The sequence below is a fragment of the Rhododendron vialii genome, chromosome 8a, assembly GCF_030253575.1.
Source record: "Rhododendron vialii isolate Sample 1 chromosome 8a, ASM3025357v1".
Taxonomy (NCBI): domain Eukaryota; kingdom Viridiplantae; phylum Streptophyta; class Magnoliopsida; order Ericales; family Ericaceae; genus Rhododendron; species Rhododendron vialii.
In genome coordinates this window covers 4,802,613-4,816,212 of record NC_080564.1, presented here as the reverse complement: position 1 = coordinate 4,816,212, position 13,600 = coordinate 4,802,613, and the positions used below count along the sequence as shown (strand labels likewise).

The window sequence follows — 13,600 nt, the reverse complement described above, 5'->3', positions numbered from 1 at the left end:
CGATGCAAACACTCCCACCGGGAAAAACACATCAAATAAAAAAACATTTAAAGGTAGCAACATCCAAACAAGATTAAAGTTACCTTGACAATTGAGTCCAAATTTCTTCCAAGTTCTTAAATTAAAATGATTTTTGTGTCGGATTTTATAATGGTTTTGTCAAATTGGAGGAGGTTAATTGATGAAGAAATGAGATAGGGCTTCCACCAAGTCAAGTTTTTGAATTCAGTTTGATATTAGAGAATAATATAATAATTTTGTAAGCTGCATTAGGATGTACAAGAGCCCCTATAGCTCAGTGGTAGAGCGCCAGTCTTGTAAACTGGAGGTCTGTAGTTCGATCCTGCATGGGGGCAATTGTTTGTTCTCATATTTATATGAATTTTTCATTTTTCACAAACTATTCACACAAATAATTGGAGAATAGATCATTCACAGATTTTTTCAGGGCCTTATTTTGGGTCCCGAAAAAATGATTCAAACCGTTTAATTCTTTTAAATTATCGTTTTTAGGGATTTCTCATCTCAATGGAATATCGATCAGGATCTTTCCAAAATTCATAAGGTGAATTAGTCAATTTCGTCTTACGAATTTTGAAAAAACTCCTACCAATATCCATTGAGATAATTTTTTAAAAGGTTCTCAAAGAAAATATTTAAAAAAAAATGAACGGTTAGAATTATCTTTGCAAGATTCGAAATGAACCTGACAAGAATCTGCAGATGATCAGGGCCAATTTCCCCTGTCTCACAAGACTTTTTCTTTTTTTTCCCCGTCAAGTCCCTCACCAAAATGATCCCTAATTTTTGGTTAATTACAAAAAAGGGTCCAACCAAAATCTCAAACGAAGAACACAAACACACCCAATGCCAGCAATGGACAGGCTCTCCAAAACAAAACCCTAAAATCCTGAATCTCAAATTCCCTTCTCTAACTCCTTAAGATCTCTCCTCAATGGCTTCTCTTCTCCAAAACCTAATCAAAAAGCAATCTTCCAAACTTATCACCGCTACTCTGGTTAAACCACCTCTACCAAATCTCATACCACCCCTCTTAACACATCTTCATCACGATCCCACCATTACCAATTTTACCCCTTTCAAAACAGGGGATTCGATTCCTCCTGATGCGACCCCGATCTTTCCAAGTTTTCCATTTGGGTTATGTTTAAACCCCATTTATTCAACTGGCTTCGTGCCATCCGACGCCGACGGCGTCGTTTCCGACGAGGGTCTGTGGGCAGATAGTGTAAAGAAGAAGAGGAAGAAGAAGATGAACAAGCACAAGTTGAAGAAGCTGAGGAAGCGTCTCAGGAAGCGCACTTAGGGCTTGGTTTGGTAAGAATTTGTCTCTTGGGATTAGGGTTTATGGTTTTCTGTTTAGTGACTAAACAATGTAGTGATTTACAGATATGGTATCAGTGTTTGGCCAAAGAGATTGGGAAGGGCTTTAATGGGTCAATTTTGCCTGTTATTCAAGAATAATTGCAACATTTGTTGTTCATTTTGCTGACGAAAAATGGTGAATTTGTTAAGTTGTTGGCAGGCAGCATTAACTTCTTGTAAGTTTGGGTTCTGATTTACACAACTGTTGGGATCACCTTGATTTACTTGGAACTTATTACCAATTTACCAGTGCCTTTTATAGGTCTTTCAACAATCAACATGTTCTATTTGCGAAATGCATGTTCACTCGTCTGTCTTCCATAAATAAGTGCCTGTTTTGGTAAATATTTTGAGATGCATGTAATTTTAAAAAGAAGCTAGACATAGTACGCGACCCAGCATCCATGTTTGACATTTTAATTGTTGCTGATATTATGTTCGGGCAAAAAGAGATTTTTACCTCCTACTTTGATGCTCGTGGCGCTACCTTTGGGCATTTGGCCAACCTTAGCATCATGTTAAATCACTTTATAGTGGAAATGAAGTACAGAGAGAGAGAGAGAGAGAGAGAGCTAGATTTACGTCTATCGATTTATGGATCAATTTGAATCTGTTCTATATCACCTTTGGCTAAGTGGCTTTTTTTCACAAACAAGGGTGTTGGTTTCCATAGTCAATAGCATGTAGAGAGATGACACAAATGTTGATGTCATGAAGAGGGCCATTGATAGAGTTTCCATGCGCATGAAAACTGGCTTAGAATTTCGAAGGCATGGACTCAGGAGGATTGTACTGTATCTTGATTAAGGCTGCTCCTTTTTATTTGGGTCTCTGGGCCTGCCCTCTCCGATGCCTTTTGGCTTTGATTTGGGGTTATGGTCCCGCAGCAAAATGCCCCTTTAATTCCTCGGTTCTTGGAGGTATAGGGGTTCTCTATTTTAGTGATATTTTCTGAGAGTAGCCACTTTGTGCATATATTGCCAAAGGTTAGGTCTGTCTCCCATCCCTCCGCCCATACCCCCAATGATTGGAAACAGTTGGGTTCTGTCATTGTTTTTGTTGTTGGCCTTGGTCCTCACCTCGCCAATAATTTTCTGGATTTTGGAACCATCATTTGAGTGAAATAATTGATATTTGCTTGTTTATAAACTTCCAGGGGTGAGCTCCTATAATATTCCGACCTTCTGTGTGTGATCTTATATACTTTGTTACTAGATCCCTTGGAATGAAAAGTGCAAAACTAGAGACTCTCCCGTCCTCTTTCCAACCCCAGATCAAAGTGAGACCTACAGTACGCGAATGAATCAATAGCTCACTTGTTTGACATGTTACATGGACTCTTCTAAGCTCAGAAATTATCCATGTCAGACACTCGATACTTGGAAAAGGGTATTGGATCCACCTCTGACATGTTTAGTTGGACATTCACCCTAGCAAATATAGTTTGTATTTCAAATCCATGATCTATGCGTAGAACTCAAATATAATGCGTGCAATAGCCTTAACACACCTCATAAACACCATTCAATCTAGATACAGGAAGAAATTTGCTAAGAAACCTGAATATTCATACATGTTCCCGTGTCTTTGATACGGAATTAAATGAATCTGACTTGGACACCTCATCTAGATGTGTTACATGGACTCATACTGGTTAGTGACCAAGTCAGATTCATCTAATTCCATATCAAAGACACAGGAACAGCCGAACAGCTGCGAATATTCAGGTTTCTTGGCAAATTTCTTCTTGTATCTTGGGTAGGATTTAGGGAATGATATTGTCTAGTTCTGGAATTTCAGTATCATTAATTAGTTGTACATCCCAAGGCAACACAGTTCTGAGTTGATTGACAAATTGGTTGATACGTGCCTGCCAATTTGTTTCGTTAAGTAGGTAAAAGGACGAAAGTATAGAAATCAAATGTTGCTGCTGGGTCAACTTCTTAAGGCAGTTGGTGTCGAACTGTCATCTTTTCTGTTTCGTTCTTCGTTGATTTTTGATGCCTTGGCTGGAATCAGTTTTGTCATGGGAATCATCTGATGATTGCGGAAGATTTGAGAAATGACAACCCCACCCCCCCGAACCCACCACCAAAGGCTTAGCTTGTTTTCTCATATAAACCATTGTTGTTGCGGTCTGCAAATGTGTGCTTTTGTTCTTTCATCTTTCGTAGTTCATCATACTGTCTCAGGAGCCTGCCGGACTCATAGCTAGGCTTGTTTCAAAAAAATCACCTTTGCTAGTAAACAAGATTTTCTAGGTTTCTCTGGTTCGCTGATATTTCTCGTAATAAGGAGTTCATTTGTTTCACTGCCTACATAGATGAATATTACGGTGACTTCTACAGAATCCATTATTCCCGTATGGAACTAATTATTTGGTTGATCAGCAATGACAGTTTACAGATTTGAGAGATTGACTTGTGATCATGGATGCCAACCATAATCCCGACTGTGTTGAGGATATACTGTTTCTGGTCTAGTTTCTTTTACATTTCAATTGGTATTAACGAGCAAGACTTGTCGAGGATAGCATAGCGAGCCGACAGGATGACAGAAGAGATGCAATAGAGAAACGCTACATACACAGCTTTTGGTGCATAGATTCGGAATCTATGTCCGGAACCGTCTGATGCACGTGAGTTCCGGACACATCAAATGGTTGGGTGCTTAACTAATTTTATCTAAATCAGTAGAGTATTCACCATCACTAACCAGCCGCTAACTCACTAACCGTCTAACAAGTACATTGCATAATTTTCTTATTTTTCCACTAAAGAAAACAATTAAAAAAAAAAAAAAACAGCCAGACATCAAGGATAAGTATAAATTTTTCGGTGCCGGGTGGGTATATCTCACGTGGTACTCACTTGGCACATCCGGGTCATTCAAATATTCAATACACTTTTAGATAGCTCGGACTGAAACCCTGCCTCTCCTCTCGCCCCAATACTTTTTCTCTCTAAATTCGAGCCGTCTAAAAAATGCAATGAACGGCTCAGATGCGCCAAGCGGACACCACGTGGTACACACCTGTCACTGAAAATTTTTCCAAGGAGAAGAGTGTATGAACGCAATTATCCAGCGTCCTAAGATACGGGCAAAAGCATAACAAAATCCCAAAGTTAAAGGAAGATTGGAATCTCTCTCTGAGTACTCCTTTTAGAACATGGAAGCAAGCTAATACACTTAACAGTATACTGTTTGTGCATGCGGATCTCACTTTTTTACCAGGGGGAGCGGGTACTGAATATGAGAATCATATTTTGAAAAATGATGCGTACATGATATATACGATCTGAATTTCCGATTGACCGAAAAAAGAAGATATATACTATCATTTATGTCTCTCTCTTGAGGCTCTTAAAGGGGGACAAAATCAAGTTGTCATACTCCTCTTTCGGCTATTACTTCAAGGGATAACATTGATTATGCATCATGAGAGAGAGAGAGAGAGAGAGAGAGAGAGAGAGAGAGAGAGAGAGAGAGAGAGAGAGAGAGAGAGAGCCAACATAACAGATAGCTGTTCGATGATGAATTCTTTTGGGCGGATGTGGTACATGTTATAAGACGAACAGTACGTTACGAGTCCGATTTGGGTTACACACTTAGTAGGTCAGCATTCGAGTTCACTTAAAATAGTGAACCCCTAATAATTGATATAATAACCAATCACGGCGGTGAGTAATGCTCGCCCGCTTTTGAAGCAGACTCAACAAAATCGCTTTCACTTGGCATCCCTGTATGAGCTCTCCCAGTAGCATGATATCAAGGGACAGATCAACACTCATGGTTGTACATCATTGTGGACATGCCTTCGCCTCCGAGGGTGAGAGTAATCCTCCGTCAACCACCAACCAGCAGCCGCCTCTTTCCTGTGCACAGTTCTCCCCCTTACCTGATGTTGGTCCCCTGATTCCATTCTCCCTGCATATTACATAACAATGCATGAATATTGTTTTATTATAGAGTTTGGTTCACTGGAATCCAGCATCAAATGATCATCGATCAGACTGTTCATTCCGACCTTGTATCTGTTGAGAAAAACAACAAGAAGAGAATGTACACTACAAATGGAATCGTCGTTCACCAATACAGACGAATGACCATTCTACTAGGAGGCCAAGAGATGACCATTCGAAGAGTATTCTAGCGAACCACACCATGCATAATGACAGGATCAATATCTAGCAAAAGAACTGAACAAACATGGCTGCTGATTTGTACCTGAGTTGTAATGGTACTGGTGTCCCTCAGCAATAACATTTTTCTTCCCAACAAGCAAAGTGAGACAAATAACAACCTTAATAACCTCAACTATCTTCATATTGTCCCCCATGTATAACTTTAACTCCACCCCCAATCCTGTCTTATATGGGTGTAATCTTGCATTATACTATGTAGTTTCTGTCTTCCTTTTTCTGGTTCATCAATATGGGCCTGATGTAGGTGGGGACATGGCACATATATACAAATATAGATACATGGCATGCTGGAACTTCTTTTTGTTCTTTCTACTAATCCAAATCCTTTGGTTTCGAAAATCAATAAAGCAAATGGCAATAGAACATGCTCCCCATAACATCATCTCTTGTGCACAATTTTCACAAGTACTTAATAAAGAATAGCCCCTATAAAGCAACCTACTAACTTTGTTCCTACCTTTGTTCTTGTTCATATGCATGCAATTCCATAACGAAAAGTCCTTGTACACAGATTTACATGCACCTGTCCAGACACAGATGTGTCCAGAATCATTCAATGCATGTGGGCTTGCAAAATAATAGGCGATTTATTTCACGTGCTTCGAACGGTTCAAAACAAATCTGTGCACATAAATCTGTGTAATGTGTATGTAGCATTGCTCATTCAATAAAGGTTTCACTTGTACTTTTTTCTTTATCCCAATTTCATTCCATTGGCCACAAATATTGCAACAATCATGATACTGAAGCCTGAAGGAGTAAGGTTTTATGTGAGGTCTAATAGTAAAACTCTGTATATGGTGTGATGTAAGGTCTAATCCTTTTTTTTTTGTTTTCTAATCCTTCTACGCTAAACAAACTATGCAAGCTAGTTAATGCAATTTCAACGAGATGAAAAAAATCAACTTCCTATTGTCATGTTAAAACTCGGACTTGAACAAATACGCTGCCCTAACAATTCCAGCATCCCATCATTACAATCATCGATCGTCATACCGTTTGGTCCAACAGAAGCAAATTATTCATCAAAAAATGAGGAATTCATTAAGTGTAAGCTCAATAAATTGATTTGTATACACTTTGTATAGCACTTGAACAGAATTGTTCAGCTATTCACCTTAACTTACTGCAAAAATGAAGGGAAACTCTAAATGAAACAACCCCATTATTTGTTTCCCAAAAAATATTCCTCAAATAATAGAAATGGGCGGAAAATTTACTATCTCGCTAACCGCCAGGATTAGTCATGGATCAGATCATAAGGACCGATTAGAAAGCTAGCTGGTAGGCCAATCGGCATTGACAGATACAGTAAGTCCCCTGTTTCAAGGAGCTCTGTCGAACGGCTTTGTATCGTTGTAGCAAACATCCCAAACAGCTTCCATAGCGTCCTTAGCAGCAGCTTCGGAGCAGTATGGGTTAGCAATCACTGATTTCATGACTCTTCTTCTTACACAGTCCTACAAATGGCAGGTTAAAGCACATCAGTTATTGAAACGAGTTAGACACGAAGGTAACTTCATTTATACAAGTCACCTAGGAAGAATAGGCAAAGTTTTAACATATAAAGTGCTAGGAAACATGCTGTGTGTCCCACATTTACGACCTGGCTGTAATAAAGACATTAGATTGTCTAATAGTATTAGCTCTAATTCTGAAAAGTAGAACAAGAAAGACCAAGTTTAGGGTCCTATGATACAAGTAACTGCTAGCCCTTGTGCACAGAGTACACACATTCACAGGTTTACTAACTACCAGAAAAGAAAAAAGAAAAAACTGTTTCTTGTCAAGTAACTAGTCAGCTAATGATGTCCACTACAGATTATCGGAATCATTCAAATATGCAAGGAGAATTTACTTTTCTCCTTCTCCCTCATCAGAAGATTTACTTTTTCCCGATCATGGTGTTCTTTGGCATTTCACTAAACAGAAAAGGGTAGTAACCCCTTCATGTCCCAAATTTTCATAAAAATCCACCCAATTACAAGTCATTACACATCATGCCAAACATGAGCGAACAAGTTATACCCATGAACTTGCAGGTGCAAAAGGAGCCACATGCAAGAACTAAGTAGGATTCTTCACTGTAACTTGATACGCTATAAACAAAACATTGCTTCTAAATCACCCTTGGGTGAATTATAGAAAAGTGGTTTCCCTCCCTGAAGAATGTAACAGAAGATTAAACTTAAAACACCTTATTGTTTATCTTTCCAGGAAATAAAGTCTCTAGGTCCTCTACACGTACTGCAACCATCTGACAAACATCTAAAGTGCAAAAATAAACTCAGAAGTAGTCTAAGTAGATGAGCACACAATGTTTCTCCAAATACAAATCCCAGGCAGTGAAAAAGAAAACTTAAGCACCAAACTAAAAGCAACATTAACCAGATGCTTTTTAGTTTCACTGGTTTCCATGCTGTATACCACTGTTCGATACTACACAGTCAAGTCTGATTATAAGGACAACGAAGTACCCAGCTAGATACCATGCTGCTTGGCTTCTGGTTATAAGGTCAATGAAATGAAACACTTCTAACTAGTTCTAACGGTAAGTCCATGCTGTATTATTGTCCAACAAAGTCTTCATATCAGAGAGATTAGCATACCTCATAAATTCACGATGGACCAGAATTTTCTTCTGCCAATGAATTAGTGTCATAATTAGCAAATAAGTACTTAAAAAAGAGAGTGAACTCACTTGTTCATGACCTCGTATCTTCATAAAACCACGGAGCAATTCTCGCTTGTAGTGGCAATCACCACTTAAATGACCAGCCCGAATCTGTTTCACGTTGAATTGAGAATTGTGAAAATGATTGTATGACTTGAGAAACTCAACCGACAAAATAAATAATGATACAGTAAGCTGGCATAATGGTGCTAACCTCGCTACAAGCATGATGAGCACAATTAGCCCAGTCCAAGTTTGAGGCACGACAATCATCATACGCATGAATGAGCTCGTGGATAACTACTTGGTTGACCTCATCTTGGACGTTCATGTGATTACTACACACCATTATCTGGACACATAGTGAAAGAATACACATTCAGAAGTTTGCCATCTGGCAAGAAGAAGAAGAAGAAGAAGAAGAAAATTCGAGATCCATGGATGGGTTCCATGAAGGAAGAGACAGATGAAAACAACATAATAAGCAAAAATGAAATACAAATTAAAATCATTACGAATTTACAATCAAGTTTGCATCGATAAAACATAACCTTGTCCGCTATGTTGACTCCAGATTCAGTCTACAAGGCAGAGACACTAAAATTTTCCAACTTTTTAAGCAGAACATAGTATTATCTGGAAAAAAATCTATTCCAGTTTTTTTCCTTGAACCTGTGAGTGTTAGTGGATATGCAAAAATAGTTTCAAAGTTCTACTCCAATATCCTTTTAACTTTTTAAGAAAGTACCACTGGAAGACTCAATTGCAAAAATATCTACACAGATTGAGTCGGATTGCCAACCCCTGGTCAATATGCTCCGACCAAAGTCTGTCTTGAAGAATTGGACCATTCAAGCTATTCTGGATGATATTTTTTCTTTTTCAGCTAATTCAAACTTTGTTTTTAGTTGGTGTAATCGTCAGGCCAATAGTTGTGCTAATTGGATTGCCTATAACAGTAGACTAGGTGTTGGTATTCCCCTTGCCCCTTGTAATCTCCCTGATGAGCTCTGCTCCTTGATTCGTTCAGATCTTTAATTGAAGATTAGCCTTGAAAAAAAAAAAAGTGATAAAACGAGGCAGATTCATTGAACAAATGAATTTTTATGATGCATTAACTTGACATTCAATAAGTGCTGGACGGCAAATCAGAAAACACTGAATAAGAAACCAGTCTCACTCTCACAAACTGAGATTGATTTTCAGCGACAATTTAAACTACAGATTAACACTCTGTTTGGATTTACACGTGGAAGTGAGGGAAGAGAGAAAATAAAGGGAAAAATTTAACAGTGTTTAGTACTCTATTTTGCAGTGTTCTAAATGGCGGCCGCTGAGGCCGCCTAGGCGCTTGGAGGTGCCCTGCCGCCACGCCAATACCCCTTGGCATTTGATTTGGCACCTAGGGAGGTTTGGCGGTGTTTGGCGGCCGCCTAGGCGGCCTTGGAGGCCATTGCGGTCTCGGAGGCCTTGGCGGTCTTAGCGGTCTTGGCGGCCTTGGCATCGGCGTCGGCATCTTTGGAGGCCTTTGGCGGCCTAAATTGTATAGTATTAAACTAATGGAGATCAAGTTTTGGAAGGGCATGGAGGAGAAGAGTTAGAGGAAGGAGATGAACTTTGAACTTGGCATTAGGGATCTCCGATCTCGTTTATTTCTACTTATTGTCTTATTCAACTTATTTGCTAGTTGCTACTATTTAATTTCATTTGGGTTTGTACTTTGAACATTAAACTTTGCATTATGGTTTTGTAGAACTTTGAACTTGCATTATGGATACATAAAATATAGTTTGATTGGATAATGGTTTGTTAAAAAAAAAAAAAAACGCTGAATTGCTTGGCGCTGCCTAGGCGGCTTGGCGCTTGGAGGTGGGTCTCCGCCCTACTAGCGCCAAGCGCCATTTAGAACATTGCTATTTTGCCATTTTCTCTTCTCTTCTCTCTCAAACCAAACATGGGAGGGGGAAAATTTTGAATAAATTAAGCTAATTGGATGAAGATAAATGTCTGTGATAGTCTGTCATCAAAATGGGAAGGTTTAAGGTTACCCCTTCGCCGCGGGTATAACCGCCACTGATCTCCTTGTCGCAATGGACGGCGTTGATGAACTTTTCCCCAAACCCGCATCCAGCTTTCTCCAAATGTTCCTTCAGAAATTTCACCATTGGAGCTGCAATCCATAAAAGCTAACGTAAATATGCATGTATAGATATACAAACAAATTCCAGTTGATGGAAAGTTCAGGCTAATTGGTTAAGAAAAAAAAGAAAAGCTCTGAAACCCTTAAAACCTTTGGACGGGACAAGGAGAGAGATAAAGAGAGGTGAGAGTTACAAATACGAAACAAAATAATAAAAATACTTCTGAGGCTTCTCCTAATCATGTCTTGGCACTCCTCCACCGTTCTGCCGCCTTTCACGGCGGAGGAGTGGACGGCGGAAGCAGGTTTCGGATCGGACTCTGCCGCCGCCATGTGGTTTGTAGTACCTCTTTGCCCCCCTCGACGGAGGTGGTGATGGTATCCCGAATCGGTTTCTCGGGTCAACGGCCAAACCGGGTTCTTTAACAAGTTTCTAGTACGAGTGAAAAGTCGAAGCTACCCTTCACTTTACTCTGTTCTTGGGAAAAATTTACTCTGTTCTTGTGAAAAACTCTAGCCTTTGATCCTAGTAACAGATAAATTAAACCTCGAATTTAAGCCCATCTTTTAGGTTAATATATACTAACCCTTCACCATCTTACTTTTGTTTTTGGACAAAATTGATATCCGGGCCAACTTATCCGTACCTCGATTAAGTTTGGGGCTCTGAATTTAGAGATCGGGTAAATCTTCCAGTGGCTTCAAGGTTAAGAATGTTTGGCTTCCGCGGGATTTGAACATGCAATCTCGTGAAAGACAATTACTTAGGGAGTTGTTTGATAATTTAAATTCAGCACTTAAAACTGAATTAATTAAGTAATAAGTGATTCAGTAGTTTTGGTAACAATATTTTATATTGCTTAACAAATTAAGTGCTACATAAAATGTAGATTAAAAAGTTGAAAAAAAATTAAGTAACTTTAAACTATTTTAATTCTGATTGAATTCTTGTATACTTGCATTCAACTACCATACCACTTCCACCACCACTCTTGTAACCCCTCCACCACCACCACTTCGTCACCATCACCACCACTCCACCACCACCATCACTCTACCACCACTACTCCGCTACCACTACAACGCCACCGTTACACAACCATCATTCTATCGACAGCACTCACTTCTACCATTACACCATCATCACTCCATCGCAATCATCGTCATTACACCATCACCACCACTCACTGCCACCATTACACCATCATCACTCCACCACCATCGCCACCAATCCACCACCACCCTCACTCCATTACCACCACCACAATCGCCACTCCACCATTACTAGAAGTACATTGTAACCATTAATAAATTAAGAAAGAATTGAAACTAAAATTAATTCATCATTTTTTTAATTCAGTGCTTAACATATTTATCAACCAGCTTTTCAGCTTAAAAAATTCAACATTCAGCACTTAATTATTTTCAGCTTTCACTTTCAACTTTTAGTTTTATCAAACAGCTAGTATTTACTTTCTCATGCTCACTTGGCCAAACACTTCACCATATTAGTTGGATGCAGTGGCGGACCCAAAAATATCATACAAATGGGTCAGCTTTCAAGCATAACCTTTATAAAAATACTTAAGACGAAGAATAATGAGGAGCATTGAGAAAATGTGAATGAAATACTACATTTTGTACAGCAATAGGAAAAGGATGGTTGAGTTAGGTCACAAGTCACAACAATAGTAGAATCGAGTTACTATAAATTTGAAAGGACACTGTGTCACATTACACATCGAGTGATTTTATAATGTTATTTTATAGATTATACATGTACATTTTTTCTGTGATATTTAAACTAATTAATCACTAGGTGGGATATTTACCCTCAATTCCGTTACATTATTGAGAGAAATTAAAAGAAGTGACACACTTGAAATTGTTGCTATAAAATCATGCTAACCCAGATCGACTTATTTGTTTGGGGGATTTGGGAGTGGAATTGGATTCGTAATGTCTTTTTGGGTTCTAAATGTTCAGCTTTTGCTACAGCATTATGGACGAGATTATATGAACTTGGACAGCCTATTTGGGGCTCCTCCAGTCTCCTATTTTTGGATATGAAATTCAATGGTTGGATTTCATGTTCTCTCCATCGATCAGGAGCTAATTGATGTGATTGCTTAATCCTTTATTATTATTATTATTATTATTTGATCCGATAATCCTTTATTATTTTGTCCTCACATGGTTTGCACCGGAGTAAATTACAAAATGCATGTCACAATTCGGAGAAGTTTTCAGGTACAAATTGGATGCCACGTGGCAGCACCCAATGTGCATCCAAGCCGTTCAAACGTGTTTTGGACGGTTTAGATCCGAACACTCACTCTCCTGCACAACCGACCACTCTCTCCTCTCTCTCTCTCTTTGCCTCTAAATTCTGATCGTTCCAAACACGTTTGACAACTCGGATGCACACTTAAATACCACGTGAACCATACTCTATTTGCATCCAAAAAAATTTCTCCACAATTCCAACCAAAACGAACACCGATTTCTTTTCCAGAAAAGCTATGAGTACCGACCATGGGGAGGGAAATCGTACCGCCAACCGCCAGCGGACCTTCTCCGGCCACTGGACGGCCGATCCAAACCGTCCAAAAATTCTATAAAAAAAACCGATGGGGCCAACGCGGGAATCAACGGCATCCGAGGTGTGTAGAGTGCTTGATCCAAGCATCATTTTTTCGTGTATATATGTATATATGTGTATATACACGAAAAATGGGTGCTCGGATCAAGCACCCTACACGCCTCGAATGCCATTGATTCTCGCGTAGGCCCCATCGATTTTTTTTTTAGAATTTTTGGACGGCTCGGATCGACCGTCCGGTGGCCGAAGACGGCCCGCTAACGGTCGTCAGTACGATTTTCCTCCCTCATGGTCGGTACATATAGCAACTCTCTTTCTTTTCCCTCCACCATTCCAATAGGGATTACATTCCATCCAATATCCTAAAGGATTCTATATCCCGTCTTTATAGCTCAAAGCAAACAAACGAGAATCATGGCAAACATAGGATAAACACCCTAACCGTTTTGACCCATGCATCATTAACCAATCGCATCCCCTCTCTCTCTCTCTCTCTCTCTCTCTCTCTCCATGCATTCCCGCCATCTCCGCTCCTCCATAGCTCCCATCACAAACCCACCTCCCCAAAAATAGACTTTCCACATAACAAACCT

At 39.4% G+C, this 13,600-nt stretch overlaps 2 protein-coding genes and 1 non-coding gene across 3 annotated transcripts; 2 read left to right on the top strand and 1 right to left on the bottom strand.

Moving 5' to 3' along the window:
• The first annotated feature begins 284 nt into the window (after positions 1-284).
• On the top strand, positions 285-356 carry TRNAT-UGU (transfer RNA threonine (anticodon UGU)). Its single transcript has one exon. It is a non-coding gene; the product is annotated as a tRNA-Thr (tRNA).
• A 444-nt stretch (positions 357-800) lies between these two features.
• Positions 801-1,628, top strand: LOC131298128 (uncharacterized). Its single transcript, XM_058323435.1, has one exon. The coding sequence runs from the start codon at positions 956-958 to the stop codon at positions 1,325-1,327; it is 372 nt and encodes a 123-aa protein (XP_058179418.1). The 5' UTR covers positions 801-955; the 3' UTR covers positions 1,328-1,628.
• A 4,981-nt stretch (positions 1,629-6,609) lies between these two features.
• LOC131298101 (mitochondrial inner membrane protease ATP23-like) lies at positions 6,610-10,821 on the bottom strand. The gene is made up of 5 exons (XM_058323399.1): positions 10,627-10,821; positions 10,314-10,435; positions 8,480-8,617; positions 8,293-8,376; positions 6,610-7,051 (listed from the first exon to the last, which is right to left on the bottom strand). The coding sequence occupies exons 1-5, from the start codon at positions 10,736-10,738 to the stop codon at positions 6,917-6,919; spliced, it is 591 nt and encodes a 196-aa protein (XP_058179382.1). The 5' UTR covers positions 10,739-10,821; the 3' UTR covers positions 6,610-6,916.
• Positions 10,822-13,600: the final 2,779 nt, after the last annotated feature.